General features: G+C 43.0%; 1 protein-coding gene across 5 annotated transcripts in view; it reads left to right on the top strand.

The window, feature by feature from the left end:
• Nucleotides 1-17,632, top strand: part of LOC114795692 (collagen alpha-1(XIX) chain) — a 118,987-nt gene that overhangs the window by 72,064 nt on the left and 29,291 nt on the right. For all 5 annotated transcript variants that reach the window (XM_028989256.1, XM_028989260.1, XM_028989257.1 and 2 more), the window contains 13 exons: nucleotides 546-578; nucleotides 4,108-4,146; nucleotides 4,238-4,273; nucleotides 5,366-5,401; nucleotides 6,287-6,331; nucleotides 6,899-6,952; nucleotides 7,413-7,466; nucleotides 10,316-10,396; nucleotides 13,679-13,720; nucleotides 13,959-14,036; nucleotides 16,560-16,595; nucleotides 16,695-16,748; nucleotides 17,051-17,104. In XM_028989256.1, the coding sequence (XP_028845089.1) occupies nucleotides 546-578; nucleotides 4,108-4,146; nucleotides 4,238-4,273; nucleotides 5,366-5,401; nucleotides 6,287-6,331; nucleotides 6,899-6,952; nucleotides 7,413-7,466; nucleotides 10,316-10,396; nucleotides 13,679-13,720; nucleotides 13,959-14,036; nucleotides 16,560-16,595; nucleotides 16,695-16,748; nucleotides 17,051-17,104 (642 nt within the window). The remainder of the gene's footprint in view (nucleotides 1-545; nucleotides 579-4,107; nucleotides 4,147-4,237; nucleotides 4,274-5,365; nucleotides 5,402-6,286; nucleotides 6,332-6,898; nucleotides 6,953-7,412; nucleotides 7,467-10,315; nucleotides 10,397-13,678; nucleotides 13,721-13,958; nucleotides 14,037-16,559; nucleotides 16,596-16,694; nucleotides 16,749-17,050; nucleotides 17,105-17,632) is intronic.

The following is a 17,632-nucleotide window of genomic DNA, read 5'->3' on the forward strand; positions in this document are numbered from 1 at the left end:
CTGACTAAAAATATGTGTGTGCACGTTTGCATGCATAGGTGATAGAGTGGTTGGATGTAAGGTAGAATGTGTGTGTGTGTGTGTGTGTGTGTGTGTGTGTGTGTGTGTGAGGGGGGCGGTTGAGGCAGGAGAGGAAAATGTACCATTAAAAAGCTTGCTCATGCTGAACCTACAGCCCCACTGCCTCAGCCTTCCTGCCAAAAGCGGAGCTGTGGTGACAGAAGGAGCACTGGGGTTGCGCTGCGGTTCACCTCCCGTGACCCCGCCCCCCACCTCCCGATTTAAACTGATATCAGGTTTTAAAGTGATGCTAGTTCCAGTGTGAAGCTGCAGAGCCTGGCGCTCAGTCTACGGAGGATCCAGGTGTTCTGGCACAACTGCCATCACTGTCACTGCTGCTGCTGCTGCTGCTGTTGTTGTTGTCGTCACTTTTGTATGCATAACTTGTTTTGTTGTTGTTGTTGTTTTTTTACTGTATCAGAAAAAACTGTTCATGCATGCACAGTAAATTTTGTATTTAATTCATTTATTTCATTCATATCCAGGGGGAAGTCGGCCCCAGGGGACCCCCTGGCCCTGTGAGTATGTTTCCAGAGCTTTCATCCAAGTGTCACACCACAAACCACATGCAACCACAATCCAAATCCCATGGTTGTGGTGTCTGAGCTGTGGCAAATGCATTCTGGGTATTAACACTTCCTCAAGTGGCTGTCTGTTTCTGGCTCCGTCACAGAATTCTCTCCCGATGCCACCAGTACTGATGACACGCGTGTCCTTTAAAGAATACTGCATTGCTTTTCCACACGCGCATGATTACACAACCTTGCTTTCTGTAATTATTGACAGTACATGCAAGGAGCCGCATTGTTACACTCTGACAGCAGAGGTTGCGTAAATAATTCATTTTCGACGTATCTGAGCAACAACGTGGCCCGTGCAAGAGTTCCCGCGCTATTCATGAAGTCAAGCTGTGAACAGGATCGGGCCTCCGCTGCTGTAAACCTAATTGGCAATTACAGCAGCCAGTGATTCATGTTTAAACTGTTTTCAGAAAGGTGATGATTTCATATCCTTTCCCCCTCTGCCCAGTCACTACTCCATATCTCCAACTCTTAATTTCATTTGTTGCTGGTCTTGATAAGTCCTGAGAGTAGAGAAGAGGATTTGACTGCAACTGCAATTAATGTTTTCAAATGTTTAATTAGGCCTGTTGTGTCAGAATGGAAAGAAACAGGGCAGAATTTAATCATTTATTAAATGAAAATGGAACACTTAAGTGTGCTGAGTGACACCACCTTTACTAATTAGACAGGGAGACTTTATAAAATTAGTCATATTTATGCCACCATCAGAGGCAATTACTGGATTGCTCTTGTTGACTGAGACCTACCACATGATTAGACTAAGAAATTGACCATGAGTTTCCTCACTTATTTCTGCTACAATCTACAGATTTGTTGATATTGTATATTTTATATGATGAAGACAGTTACAGTTTTTAAAAACTGTATTCCATTTTTTACAGATGATGTTCCAAAAATGTGGTTTCCGTGTGTCACTATTTTCACAGTGTTATGTCCTCATGGAACTTCCTAGCCATGGTTACTCATAAGAAACACAAAAAAAGTGTTGCCAGACCCAACGCAGACAACACTACCAAACACTCAGATCATTTATCTTCTGTGCTAGGGACCAGGTACATCTTGCTTTCATGAGTTGGGTCAGAGTTAAGCTTTCATGTCCTTGGAAAGTTTCACTTTCTTTCATGGAAGTCTGTGATTAGTTGAACTGCCATAGCTGTGAAAGCTTTAAGACCTGCTGGCCACAGCCAATGAATATAGTAGAATAGGACATAGAGTTTTGTAGTGTTCTCAGTTGGGTTCCCAGTTCCTCAAACAGTGCCACTGTAGACTTTACCCAGTGTGGCCTTGATGTCACTCCATGTTATCCCTGCTTTAAATGTCATTAGTTCAGGATTAGCATTTTGATCTGAGTATAGAAGATGTTCAGGGACGAGGCAGCGAGGGGTCTCCCTTTCATGCGAGATCCAGCTGTGACGCCACATGGAGCTCCACCACCCTCCACCCTGCTCTAAAGCAGCAGCTCTGAGGAGCACGTTGAATTAAAGCCTCGCTGAACTTTCTTCCACAGGGGTGGTGAAGGTACAGGTCTAAACATGCTTAAGTGGTGCATGGATCCTTACAAAATCTGTCAGCAGTGAAATGGTGGGGTTGTGTGGAAGTTCATGGCTTGTTCGGCTTTATGCACTGTTGGGGTTTGCTTTCTGGTAGCTAGAGCGTAAGGAATCAGACCCGTAATTGGAAGGTTGCGGGTTCAAAACCCGAACTGCCAAGGTGCCACTGAGCAAAGTGCCGTCCCCACACACTGCTCCCCGGGAGGCTGCCCACTGCTCACTAAGGTGATGGACACATTTGTGTCCATCACTAAGGTGATGGAGACATTTGTGCTGTGCTGCAATGTTTCACAATGACAATCACTTCACTTTCACTCTAGTCACAGTGTCATGTGACCCATTAATTGGCCCTCGGACATAGAATCTCTTAAATTCATATAATGTGAAACTAAGGATTATGTTTTAAAAGAAAACATCTAGACTTTTCTTTTTACAATTAAAGGTCCCCCTGACATGAAACTCAGCCTTGGTGCAGAATTACAGCCACTTTGATCCAGCCCCACAATGACATTTCCCCAGGACGCACCATTTCGGTGTCTGTAGCTTTAAATGCTAATCGAAGGAAAGAGGCGGGACGAGGAGGAGAGCGGCCTATAGAAGTTGAGTGGTGTAACAAACTGGTGTTGGGGAGTGTGGGGACAAACGTCTCGTCCTTTGGGGCCTTGAGTGGGTGTGGAAGCACTACTCCGGTTGGGTTTTTGGGTCTGGCTGTGGTTACGGTTTATTATGAATGACACAGACTTTGCACTGCTCTCACACACTTCTCCATTCCATTCTTTCTCCTACCCACAATTCCGTGTTTTAACCCTAGTGCGTCACATGGGTCGCACGTCATTTTGGACCATTACAGCAGGCATTCGCGGAAATGATGCAGACAGGAAGTCGTGTCTGTGTTTTTCCAGAAGAAATCAAATGAACCCACTGGTTTTAGTCTCGTGTGACAGAACTAAAAAAAAAAAAAGCGTCTGAACTGCCACTCTCTGAATGGCGAAGCAGAATGACCAAAGTACTCTTTACACCAATCACCATTTCTAGCCACTGCAGGACCATAGACAAGATATATATGTGTTAAATAATAACGTGAAATTTTCATGATATGAGACCTTTAAATATTTATCCGTAAAAACATAATCAATCTTTTTCTAAAAAAATATGATTCTGCAACAATGTGGTTATATTTTAAGAGATCATTTAGAAAGACGTTATCATGTCCTGTCTGTCAATTAAAAATAAAAAAAAAAAAAGATCACAACTATTGCATGGAAACAAACACTAAAATTAAAAAGTAGCAACTATAAAAGCAAATGACCATGGAAGACTGGTGGTGATCATGCAGTCATGAACAAATTTACATTCAGGGCCATTCCAAGGCACTTTGCAGACTCCAGACAAAAGGGACCTGGATTAACCAACATCAAACCAAATCAGACTCTGGGAATATGTCAATTTTTTCGACACACGCAAACAAACATGAAGAGATTAATGGATTAATTGGGCTTCTAAGGCAATATAATCAATATGAATAAATGTTTTTTTATATTTGATTTATTTATTATTATTATGTATGATGAACTGCCTCAGGAAGATGAGTCACCTTCTCTGTAAATTGTCAAAGGTTTTAGGTATCAGCATACATCAACCTTGGGTGTTCTCCACCCAAATCTTTTACAATTGAAATATATATTTCCAGGATTGTACCCCACAAAACAAAAATACCCAAAAGTGACTTTATGGAATCATCTTCATCATATACCATCAATGTGTGTGCAGTGTAAGTGTTAATCGCAGCTCAGTTGCCTACTTTGCCTACCCAGTTCCGATGGAACTGTTCAGTGCTGGGTGGCCTAGTTCAGAGGAGAATACCACGCAATTACCACAGTTTGTGTAGACGCTGTGTTTTAATTCTCTTGTAGGTGATGACAGCTCAAGGACTCCGCCTCCTCTCTGGACCTGTAGGTTGAAGCTACATGGCCTAATGCTTGATTTATCAGTCACATATTAAATCCTGTCCAGTCTAACAGCCTTGTCTTTTTACGTCATAAGGTGGAAGAGGGACAGATGGGACAAAAAGGAGATCAGGTGAGTGGCCTTTCTCCACAGTTCCACCATAGAACGAGGCGCCGCTTAGCGGATTTGCATCCATTGCAAAAGCTACTTCTCTGAAATGAGCAACTGCCCGTCTCTGTGCTGAGTGGCTGTTGTCTTGGCTACATGGTGGTAATTGGCGCCAAAAGTAGCTGCTCATAATTAGACAAAGGTAAAAGCGTCTTTTGTTCATTTCTGAGCTTGTTTACGCAGCCTAACATTTGTCACAGAAGAGAGGTCACGGAAATGAGGACAGTAATAGTGTTCACCATGGACGGTGTCACAAAGGAACCCTATCTCCTTCTGGCTCTGTTAACAAGCAAAAATACTATCGGGGGCATGCTGGGAACCATTTCATGAATTCTGACTTCTTGGATGAAAATTCATGTAAGCACAGGCATTTAAATACTATGTAGATAAATTTAAAAACATTTAAAGAGTAAACATACAGGAGTATTTTTGCAGACTTTTTCAACCAAGCCAACTACAAGCAAACATTTTTCCATTGTTAATATTATCCTCTAATATGGATTGGATGATCTGTTGGATGTGTTTTGTTGAAAACAGCTAAAAGATACCAATTTCACCACAATATGTTCATATATATGAACTCCAGTCATTTGATTTATTATGATTTCCAGTCTGCATCTTTTTACTATGAAAGAATTGTACACTACATCAAAAATGTCCCACGTTTACCTTTAAGTACCTCCAACCATGTTTTTGATATAAATGCCAAATAGTCCAGCAGAATCAGTACACTGTCTGCAGTGCTCAGACCAGGAGGTTCTGTGGTAATGTGGTCATTACCATGGTAACAGATTTACAGTATATAGAGCTACATATTTTGGCATATTTGGCATCAGTGAAAGGATTAGCTCCTGGAGCATGGCTGGCATGCATTGATGTTGACTCATGTAAAAGATTATATTATCATTAGTTGCATGTTCAATTGATCTATGGATCGAAAGATGGATTGTTACACCCTTACTATTTAGTTTACACACATGCTTACACATATTGGACTACTCAGTGTATTCTGCTGAAAACAATGATGTCGCCTAACCTTTTTTAAATCATTGCCAGGGTGAAATAGGAGCTCCAGGACCACAGGGCACAAAGGTAAATAACAACAATAATATAAATAATCATGTAATAATCAGCAATAACAATATTGCATCTTTGGAATGCACAGATTGTCTGGTGCTGGCTATGGTTCTTGAAATTAGTGTAATTATCGATGCATCGGGATGCAAACCACTGCAAATGTTGCTCTGCAGAGCAAAACATAACTGATTATATCAAAATGACGGCGCTTGGTGATTGTCTGTAGGTGGCATAAAAATTCTAGTTAAAATGTAGTCGGTAGTGACTGTGGCGGCCTGATCTGAGTACAGCGGCACTCCGGGTAGGAGCGGCACTCCAGGTAGGAGTTTTTTCTCGCCCACATGGATGTTCGAAACGGAACGCCCTCTGAAAAGCATACGCAATTTTGTTGTGCTTTGTAGCTGCATTCGATTCACGTTTCACTGGTTCAGACGTCTGTATGAATGAGACATTAACCCTCGTATTTGAAAACAAAATGTGAAGTAATGTAAATAAATGTATGTGATGCATTGATAATCGATACATTGCTAATCATAATCAAATCGAATTGTGAGACCAGCGAAGGTTCACACCTTCAGAATGTTGCTGTTGCCAGTGCGTTGGAATGATTCTGTGTTTCGTACGTATGAACTATACTGAAGCACAGTGTTAAAGATTACAAGCCTTAAATAATATCATCACGCCCTCGGATGGCAGTTCGCAATGTGAGATTCAGTAGATTTTATTTCCGGCCATCTTCCCTTCCCTTGAAGCCTAACAGCAATTGATTTTCCCAGAGCCTGACTCAATAATAAACCTGGTGTAATTGTGGTGAAAAACAAATCTAAACTTAAATGATTTTGCTCTCTCTCTCTCTCTTCTGCTCTTTCTCTGTTCTTCATTACTGTGCCTGCTGTGAAGGGAATTATGGGACTGCAGGGGCCAGCGGGAGAGCCAGGTCCTGAGGTATGCATTTTCCCTGCCTGTGTTACCACCCCACCAGCCCCGCACAACACCCAGTGTCCTGGGTAGGAGATGAATTTGGTTGTCAGGGGGTTACTCCACCATCCCCCACACAATCCACACAAGCCTCCTCTATTGAGTGTGTGGAAATTGTCATGTAACACATCACAAAGAACATAAGGGAGACCCAACAAATGCCTCTGGTCTGGGCCATTCATATCAGCCCTGTTTTACAGTAGCCCTGTTTTACAGCTTTGGGACAAAGATGGGGCACATGATGCAGCCAGCGGTCACATTGATACAATTTTGCATTTGGTCGCAATTCTCTTAAAAGCTTTTTGCTCCCAAAAAAAGAAAGAAAAAGAAGTTGAAATAAAGTCACTGCTAGAGACAAAATCCTTCATTATTTTTCCTCTTAAATGCGAGGAGAGGCCAGAAAGTGAAGGTGTTAATGATCGCTCGTCTCCAGCGGTAACGGTGGGCTGTTGCTCTCCAGTCTAAATGCCTGCAGCACACCTGCTGGGATGATGGGGCCACAGTACGTCTTTCTTTCTTTCTTTCTTTTTTCAGGGCAAGGAAGGTCCGCCAGGCCCAATTGGGCTCCCCGGGGCTACAGGAGACAAGGTGAGGATCTATGGAGGCGACTGATAGGCTTTCTTCTTTTCAGCGCAGACACAGACGTGCCATCTTGCCCGTTCTGTTTGCATGTGCCAAATTGAAATAAGGAAATGAATAAAGACAAGCAACGCAGGGGCAGGAGGGGACAGGACGAGTGGGGCGAAGTCTCCAATTGTTACACAGACAATCGGTAATCAAATTTGAAAAATAATTAGTGGATAGAAGCAGATCTGAGTGCTTTATGTGTGAGGAACGTAGGCTGAGCCCAATCTGTTCCCAGCACCTGCTTGCTGAAACAAGCATCTGCCTTCATTCAGCTGCGGGGGGTGGGTGGTGGTGGTGGTGGGGGGGAGCGGCGTTTCATAAATCCTGGGAAGGCTGCGGCCTGCTGGAGTGTCGAGGAAGGGAGATGGATGTGGCCGAGGAGCTGTTGATAGATGTGTCTCTTTTTCCCTACAATTTACAGGGCACACCAGGGGAACCTGGAGTACCGGGAAAAGATGGCCTTAAAGGACAGAAGGTACATTCTCACACACACACAGTGTTTTTACATGTGTCACCATTACACCTGTTGCTTTCCTGTAATGTCGCTTAACACTGTAGGGCCAGTTACTCAGAAACAAAAAGAAGTTACTTTTTACTCCTTCATTTACTTGAATGTATCACTTAGTATCAATATAATAGGGACATAAAGCTATATTACTTTAAAAAATCCACTTTATTGGAACAATAAGGTTTTAGAGTCAACAATATAGTATGGTAGGTTATTAACTTCTTCCTAAAATAAAGTCAATACTTACAGATCATTCTCCATGTTTGTCTGGCTTTAGGTACATTATTTTGTAATTTGTAGTCCATTTCATACTAGGGGAAGTGCCCAACAATGTTCCTGTTGTTTACTAAGGAATTCCCTATGAGTGCAGAGACGAGTCAGAATCAAGACTTCTCAAGGCACGCAGACCGAGTGACATAAAGCAGCAACACTAACAACTCTGCCACTTTACTGCCTTTACTGTTTCCACCCTAATTGCTTACAGTGTTCTTCTCATGGAGCTGAAAAGTGTCTGCGGGGTCTCAGAGTAAAGTAACTTATTATGAAGAACATTTGCTGATGAAACAGCACCGGCTGAGTGGTGCTGAATTTGAACGCCTTAAGGAGACAGAGAGAAAGACCACAAGCACAAGAATGCGAAAAGAAATACCATTATCATACTAATGTATGATGATACATTGGAATTGTGTGCATACGCTGTGGCAAAATAGTGTCGTATTTATGTATTTATACATACGCCGAACAGTTATAACTGTAAAAGACAGGTGAACAAGTGAAGTGAATATCATCGATGGTACCTACCACCTGAGAGGGTTATGTTGGGCTGCATGTGAACATTGTGTTTGAAGCAGAAAGATTTGTTGCATTTGTCAGATGCACATATCCAGACTTACAATCAGTAGTTACAGGGACCGTCCCCCTGGAGACACTCAGGGTTAAGTGTCTTGCTCCTGGAGGGTTTAACCTCTAACTTTGTGGTTTCTTTTTCATAAGCAACTGTCTTACCCACTAGACTACGAACTCCCCAATATCGACCACCAAACCATACTTGACAACTCAAACTGGAGCAGAAAAATGGAATAATGGTGTCATGGTCTGAATAATCACATTTTCTTTGACATCATGGGCTGGCTCAGAGCTGTAGATATAATGCATGGGGACTGTTGGCTAATGTAACAAAAGCTACTCCACCAATCAGAATGTGACTAATCAAATGACTAAAGCAGCGATTGAATTTGTGATGATACAGCCTGATTTAGAATGATTTAGAATGTCAATCAACAGTCATTTTATTTCCAGTATCTGTTTAATTTCAAGTTAAAAACAGACACTCAGATACTCCCCATGCACTGTTTTAAATAGTAACGTGAAAATCGGACCCCAAGACACAGAACAGATTCAAGGGATGTTGTGCAAATATGAAGTATTTTACATTGAAAAAACTGTAACAAGAAAAGTATAACGGTAAAGGATTTTCTGCCTTCTGGTGAATTGCAGTTTCAGATGACTGCTTACATTATGTGTTCATACACGGAATCTATATGATTCTGCTATTATTTGCAGGTGTGAAAGTGGCTGTCTTTATGTAACTGTAGTCTAATTTACATGGTGAATGAGCCATAGTAAAAATAGTAATGCACAAGAATTTAAAGAGTTCTATAACTTACTTATTATTAGCAGTAAAGTAGTTAGGGTAGAGCATTTGAACCTTCAACATTGCAGGAATCAGCACCATTGCACACTTGGTTATTCAGTAAGTGCATGTTAGTAATGCAACACCTGCATGGAATAAATGCATGGATTGGGAATCTGGGTCCACCACCTTAATTACCAATATCACAGTTTTTTTAGCTTTTTGGTTGTCTACATGGTTTATTTGACGTTGCTCTTGTTATTCTTGCACTGCTTGCCTATGTTGCATGTTTTTGCACTTTATGTAGCTGGTTTGTCTGTCACACATGTGCACTTTATGTCAGTATAACTTTGTTTAAATGTGACATGTAGCACCGGGTTCCGGAGAAACGTTGTTTTCTTTCACTATGTACTGTACATAGTTGAAATGACAATAAAGCTCAACTTCAACTTGTACTTCAACTTGAACAGTGGGGGTTATGGGGTTAGTTGGCTTGTTCCCCCTGTGAAATTGCCCACAGTGCATGGTGCTAAGTTCATAGTGCAGTGAATTAACTGTTTATTATATAAGAATATATTATAGCCATACACAATTTTTCCAGATGTGTGCATGCAAACATTCTGCGCTGATCCTGGAGACTTAAAGGTTTAGTGATTGTTATGCTGTATGATTGATTATCTAAAATCTTGCTTCTTGTACTGATTTACGTTGATTGCAAGCACTGTCCTGATTTCAGATATGGACAGACCAGGGACAGAAATCAGTGCCAATTCTCACTCAAATTCTCATTCAGGAGCCAAACTGAAATTTGCCACCAATCACCAGCAATACTGGAAGTTGTTGTTTTTCTAATTGCTGACTGCTGATTAATAAGGAGACAAATTAACTACTGAAGCTCAATGTGCAATGCTTGGCCTGGAATTATTTCTATTATTATTATTATTATTATTACCATGGTGCAGACCAGTGACCACCTGTGTGTAGAAGACCAGTTCCGAATGGTCAGACAAATCAGATGGCTTTGTATGTGACCTGAGCTCTCTGGGTGTGTGAAATGATTCCGGGTGAGTGGCAGCTGTCCCTGGTCCCTGCCTCGTGCCCCCTCACCTGCCAATCTGTGATGACAGTCATCCCGTGAAGATCGGCCTCCCTCATTCTAAATCACAGTGGTTTTTGTGTGCAGGGTGACTTGGGTGGACTTCCTGGACCACAGGGGCCACCTGGACCCAAAGGGGAGCCTGGAGAGCCTGTTTCTGGAAATCTGGTAATGCTATACACCCTTGCCTGAAACACAAAACATCTCACACACGCACACACTGCAAATCCAACTCCCTACAATTACCAGCTTGTTTGTAGCACTGGCATTGGCCGCTATTCAGGGCAACTCCTGGACGGCACAGCAAAATTATTGGCATTTTCAATTCAGCAGCCGAAGGTGTTTGACAGGAAGCTTTTGGACTCTGGAAGTAGATGTGCCCAGCGTATATCTTGAAGGAGGAGGAGGAGAGCTGCCAGCGGCTGCCGGACCGGCAGACAGGCTCTACCAACAGCAGCCCTGACATCATGTACATGAATCGCTATTAGCTAATCCACCATTCAATAGAAGCTCTCACTTAATGGGCTATCTGTCCCCATTTTCCAGAGTACACCTGTCACAGCCTCTCGCTTTATGGATGGGACTCTTGTCTCAGTGGCCATTGGGTGCTCAGTAGCCACTTTCACACACACAAACACACACAGAGAGCACTACACTAATTTTGCAAGAGCAACCAATTCATGCTTTGTGGATGTCGGCTGGGCTGTTCAAGTGGTTACCATTAATTGCACCACGACCTGAGCAATTATGTTTGTTTGTACAGGGAGGAGATAAACTGCATATTAACGGTGACTGTAGGGCAACCCATCAAGCTGGCACAAATGCACTTGTTTGAACAACATTATCTAGGAGAGTGTGGGTGCGGGTGTGAGGTGTGTGTATTTAACAGGGTCTGTGTTTGTGTGGACATTTAGAGGTGGCAGCAAGATGATGAGTGAACCTCTGCTCACACCAGCAAGCTCTTAACACCAAGCCCTCTGGGAGAGCAACACTCTGAACAACCGCTCAAATGAGTACAGTGCAGACGGAGAGAACAATAAAGGGGGAAACAACAGGGTGGAATGCAATACAGCCCCAAAAAATTACACAACGTAACACAACGCTGCAGGCACGCGCAAGACTGCTCCTGGGGCATCTAAGCCTTTTGGACTTTTTTTTTTAATTTTAATAAGATTTTAATAAAAATATTGGGTTCATGATATCATGATTCCAAATTAAAAGTGTGTAATACTGCAAGGCCGCTCCCTTTTCCCTCCTTCAACTGTGTACTCACAGCAGCTGTCACACATAATGCAGCAATTTGAGCGCCCCATGGAGCAGCATCACATTGCTGACCTGCTCTGACCTTCCAGGTAATGATAGTAACTACAGTGAAAACATTGCAATGTGGCCATTCCACTGGTGTTATAACAAGCTTATAACCAAACTTAGAGGCGGACTGCTCGACTCGGTCGGCGTCAGCGCGCTCTTTCATCCTTACACTGCGGATCCCTGTGGTTTTGAAAATTGTATTTTATTTTTAACTGTTTTTTTTGTGTAGTTCAATTTTTTTAACTTTATCGTGATCTTGTAAGATTAAAATGCAATGTGTTTTTTTGTCACTCAAAATATGCGTCACAAATGCTGTTTATGCATATATTCCCACCACCCTGCCAGGCCACCCCCAACTGGAGCTCTTAATCATTTAGAGTAGTGCTTCAAGCCTCTTGGGGTGAGTAATCAGTTGTTTGCAATATTTCGTTTTTAATTATTTGGATATGTTGACTGTAAGTTGATAAGTAGGTTATGCAGAGTTAGCTAGTTACTAGTTCCTCTGTCCGACAACTGAAAGAATAATTTTCAAGCAAAACTTTTTGGGTTCTGAAAAACATGAAAAACTTTAACATATAAATATGTAATATATAATTGTAATTCCATATACAAACTATATATGTAATTCCAAAAAATAATATGTATAAAATGATATTTTGTTCAATACACCACTGAAACAAAATGTAGAACAATGAAGTAACTGAGAAAAGTGACAGAATGAGACTCATTGATTCACCGACATTGTTAGCAAGGATAAAACCAATGAATCCTTGACCTTTTTTGACCTGAGAAAAAACACCAGCATCCAGGGAATCCCGTTCTGGAGTACTGGTTCTTGCAGACACTGAGAGTGCAAGAGCACAAAGAGGCTGAAGTACACTTATTAATGGGCACCCTGTGAAAGATACAGTACAGCAGAAAAGAATGAACAAAACTAATAAAAAGCCACGACAGCGGGTTGCCCTACAGCTCAGTGCAGCAGGGCAGAGCGGTGCTGTGTCTGGTTCTGGCTGTGAACTCTGATTGGTCGACTCACATTTAGCTGCACACCTGTATCCGCTCTTCACTTGAATTGCAGATCAATGTGCCAAGAGGTGCTTAATGTTGCCAGGCAACTGCAGTTTCTTAATGAGCTGCAGTACTTGGCAGAATATTAATAATATTGGTAGCGGTTTTAAAAACAATAATAATAATTTATTGGAAATTAGGGTATGTGCATGATGACTTTATCATCTTCATCATAATATAATTATTTTTGTAAGCCCCCTTGTGTCTTATTACAGGATAAACAGCTCTGCACAATAGTAAACGACTAATAAAGTAGCGTCAAGACCATCAGGTCTCCATAGTGCTGAACACTTATGCACTGTATGCCAAACGATGGCAATCTAACGTCAGGCCCACACTGCTAATGAAGAAGAGAGAGGTTGCCAGACGGACAGCCGTTTTGGCAGAGAGACCACCGCTATCACACCTCCTGTGCTGGGAAGGAGCACAGGGCCTTTCATTTCCGACTCCTGCCCACATCTGAACATTAGCGAGCAAACGAGGGAAATGGGTAAAGAAAACTCATCTCCGGTGGGCTGTAGTCAAAGGCGTTTTTCTGCCCATCATACTGCTGCGTATGCGAGGTGGAGGGCAGCGTGCCTCTTGTACAAGGCTTTGTGCTCCATGTTTCATTTTTCTCCCGTTTTTCTTTTTCTTTTTTCCTCTTTTGTTCTCGGAATATGAGCCCCATCCGCTGTTCAAAACTGCTGCAATGGCTGGAAGTGAAGTTGGGAACAGCTCATTTACATTGTGCAGCGCTGGAGATACTTGTAGCTCTAATGCATGCTGACTCCAGAAATCAATTTTCCATCAGGCACATGCAGTAAATAATGCTTACCGCCTCCCCTTTACCAATCTGTTCTTGTGTAAGGCCTGGCAGTATTGGTCACACGTCACATACAAACTATTAAAAACACTGTAAAGTGTATTGAACGGCGGCAGCGGACGCAATGCACCATTCAAGAAACTTGCCCTCCCCGTTGTGGTTCAGAACAGATTCAATATACCATTCAATTCGGCCAGGCGAGGGCAGGTGAGCGTCTCCGAAGTGAAACACTTTTCAGTGATTCTCGCTTTCATCTCTCTCATCAGGCGGACGGTATGACGGGGCCCAGAGGATCTCGAGGGCCAAAGGTAGGACACTTCCTCAGCTAATGCGAAAGCAGGGCCGCCTCTGACCGCCTGCTGTGGTGACTATAAGCAATATTTCCCTCATGAACAGTCGTTGGCCTCGCTTCACATTCCTTGAATTGAATATTTAAAGCGCTTTCATGCTGCCCTGATGCCTGAGCGCTGTTTTTACGTCTCCATTTTAAAAGACCGCTCATGACTCCTGCATTTTTCATCCCCCTCTTTCTCTGGCATTTTACAGGGGGAGAGAGGGGTTCCTGGTGTACCCGGAGAGCCAGGAGAAAAAGGTGAACCTGGAATCAGCATCAGAGGGCCTTCGGTGAGTAAACTACATCAAGAAATCACTTAATACTGTACACTTTCCCAATAGAAAATAAATGTATATTAATGAACGATATGTCATGAAATTTTTTTTGAAAAAGGAGGAAAAATACTAGAATTGGCTTAATAGTTGCCAATAACATAAAGCCTGGAATAAGAGTGGTAGACTGTTGAATAAATAATCGTGACTGGAGATCACCGAAATGTGATCACACCCAGGAAATGAACACACCCAGGTAACACTTATTTGTAGGACAGCAAAATGGTTTGTATTTTTAGGACAGGAAAATTCCCTTCTCTGTCTTTTTACATGCCTGATGTTGATTGTATCTGCATGGACTATGAAATTCTGCCAGACAGTACTTGTGCAAGGATTTTTGACAATATTTCCAAGGCGTATTGCATGTGTTCAGGGATGTCTGATTCACCAGTTCACCAATAAGAATTCTGGTGCTGATAGTCTATCTTGATGTTTGGTTTGGTAGTTCTCAGTGTTGGCAGATGTATATTTTTAATGTTGGGAGTAATTGCTCATCGAAAGGCCCAAATCACATAAGATAAATACTTCCATGTCGCTCGAGGAGGAGGTATAGCTGTATGTCGAGCAATAAATAAGGCCCGTATTTGGAGTTATCAGATTTAGAAGAGCACTATTTTTATTGTTTTACGCTAATGACGTGTTCACATAGGCTAAGGATTGAAGGAGGGTGTGTGTGCTGTCAGCTGCCTCCTATTAAAAAAAAACACCCAGATCTATCTAGATCTAGTCAAGATCTAGTTCTGGGTGAATTATATATACACCAATTAACATGTCCAAAATATAGGAGCATATGTCAAACAGACCAACCACCACACTACTGCTGGACCCGAAGTTTATTGTCATTCTGTTCTCTTGCAAGTGAAACTCAGATTTAATGAGATGTGTGCGATTCAGTGCAACATACCTGGAGCTTGAATAAAAACAGAGACTTGACAGCTATTGTTATCTACTACATTTGTATCCCAGTACGTAGAAAACGTAATTTTAAAGCACCACTGCTTTTCAATCCACACAGTGGATTTCATAAATATATACCTCCACATATATCAATCTATTTCATAATCCTCATCCGTTCATGTCTTATGGATGTTAAATGGACAGTGTCCATTCTAAGGAAGGGTGGTAGTAGCCTAGTAGGTAACACTCTTGCCTATGAACCAGAAGAATCAAATCCCACTATGAATCAAATCCCACTTACTGCCAATGTGTCCCTGAGCAAGACACTTAACCGTGAGTGTCTCCAGAGGGACTGTCCCGGTAACTACTGATTGTAAGTAGCTCTGGATAAGGGTGCCTGTCACAGGGGGAATTCGATGACGTACTTGCAGACATACTTTGGGTGTGGGGATAAGCCGTCGTACCGGTAGAGGACACTGGGCGAGCGGGGCAGGAGGACCGGGGGCGCCTGGCTGGCGAGGAATGAGGACGCAATGGACGCGCTGCAACGCAGTGGGGAGTCAGTTCGGGATCTTTGGGAAGGACCGTGGCAGAGGAGAACCGGAAGACGGCGGGTTCCAGGATGGTCCGGGATCTTGGACTGGACGGGAGTAGGTCTTGGGCGGCAGGACGGTAGGGGAGCAGGGAATCCCGTCTTAACCGATGGGTGAGGTAGGTTCAAGGTCAGGGGCAGGTAGAGGTTGTAGCCAGGAAGTTCCGGTCTGGGTTCCTTTCGTGGTTTCCAGGGGGTCAGGCAATTCTCGAAGTCGTGGGCAGGCGAAGGTCGTATTTCAGGAAATCACTATTATCGTAGGTCGGGGGTGAGAGAGCTAGCGTCTCTGGCGAGTAAACTCATACAAAGAGCGGGCGTGTCTCCTTGGGGTTACCTCACTTTTATACTTGCCACCGCCCGCTTCCATTTCCTCTTCCGGGTCGTCGTCTCCCAGGCTGGTGAGGTGCCCTCTAGCGGGCTTGAGGCGTGTTGGCCATGACAGTGCCGTAAAATATAAATGAACACTGCTAAAGTGCTTGATCTTAAAATGCACCTCCAAAATATCCCCCGTAGTGTTAAATGTTAAGTGTTAGATGCACAATGTTTGACCATTAAACTCTTGATCTGTTTTGTACTAGCAGCATATTTCCCAGAGGATATCTCATGCTATCATACTCGAATATGCTGTTAAAACTCAGCACTTGAGTCGTTTTTTTTCAGACCCATTCTTCCTCTTGTCTAATCCATCCACCCGTAATGCTCCGGGCACTCAGCTAAGCAACTGGCTCAGAGCACAACACCTACACTCTCTACACACGAAAAGGTTTTTGAGATAAACGTATTGACTGTGTTTCTAAAGGCAGTACTGAAGATGATTCAGATGTTGTTTAGACGTGCTTTCTGTGTGAATGGCGAGAGTTAAATGCGCCGTTTGAAGTTAGTGTTGGGCTGATATAGATTTGGGGAGGTGGCTCTGTTCAATTCTGATAAAAGGATGTCTATCATATTAGCCACTCTGGTGTTTGATGTTAACTTGATGGATGTGTTTTCAGGGAGCCACGGGACCAAAGGGAGAGCCAGGATTTGAGGTAAATACAAAATAATTAGAGGAAACCCCCCAACACACACTTGAATTTCATTACACCAGAGTGGAAAAACGGCTGGAAAAGCATGTTTTTGTCCCAAAGGGCCCACGTGGACCCCCAGGCCTGCCAGGCCCAGCAGGAGAACCAGGCATCGAGGTGAGATGAAGACCCTCCTCCTCTCAGGGGCTCAGTGAATCACATCCCTCAATCCAGCAGTCTATCTGCCTCCCTCCGTCAAGCTTTCCTGCCCTCTCTCTCCATACAAAAATAGGACAGTGGAGCACGGCACAGAATTTGCCCCGTCTCTGTGTGTAGGGACGTGTCATGCGCTCTGCTCACATCCCCCATACGATTGGAGTTTTATTCTTTCATATTCCACTGTCGTCACTTGCCTGAGAACTAATTAGCTTGTGTGTGTGTGTGTGTGTGTGTGTGTGTGTCTGGTTGATTTTATGAAGGGTGCTCCAGGTCGCGAAGGAAGACCGGGCCCTCCTGGACCCCCCGGAGAGCCAGTAAGTAATCTCTCCATCGATGTCGAACAACTTCAGTACAAGACCACGAACGAGGGAACATCAAGGCAGGAAGGCAGATGGATGTTTTTAACGATGCTGTATACCATCTTCAGGTTCTGCATTGGGATCAAACTCTTTAAAGCACAATGACTGTGTTTCATGACCTTACGATGCATATTTGGAAGAAGCATTATTTAAATATATTTTGTGCTCATTGTGCTTCATCACAATACATTTTGCAACTGTCATTTCCAGTAGCCCAGATGCATGCACAGCGGTGAACACAGCTTCATAAATGATCGACTGGATATTGTCACTACATACAGCATCAGTGAATTGATTTAAAACGACCAGTCCAACCAGTCCTTACTCTGCACTTGCATCACTCACCACGTTCATGTAAAGGCATTAGTGATCAGTAAAGCAGTGCAGAGGCTTCTGCATCTTTTGGCATGTATACACATAAAAATAATGTAAAATTTAGCAACGTTCAAATGAAATACTCAAAATGGTTGGATACAGGTGCAT

This window comes from Denticeps clupeoides, chromosome 8, assembly GCF_900700375.1.
Source record: "Denticeps clupeoides chromosome 8, fDenClu1.1, whole genome shotgun sequence".
NCBI classification, from domain to species: domain Eukaryota; kingdom Metazoa; phylum Chordata; class Actinopteri; order Clupeiformes; family Denticipitidae; genus Denticeps; species Denticeps clupeoides.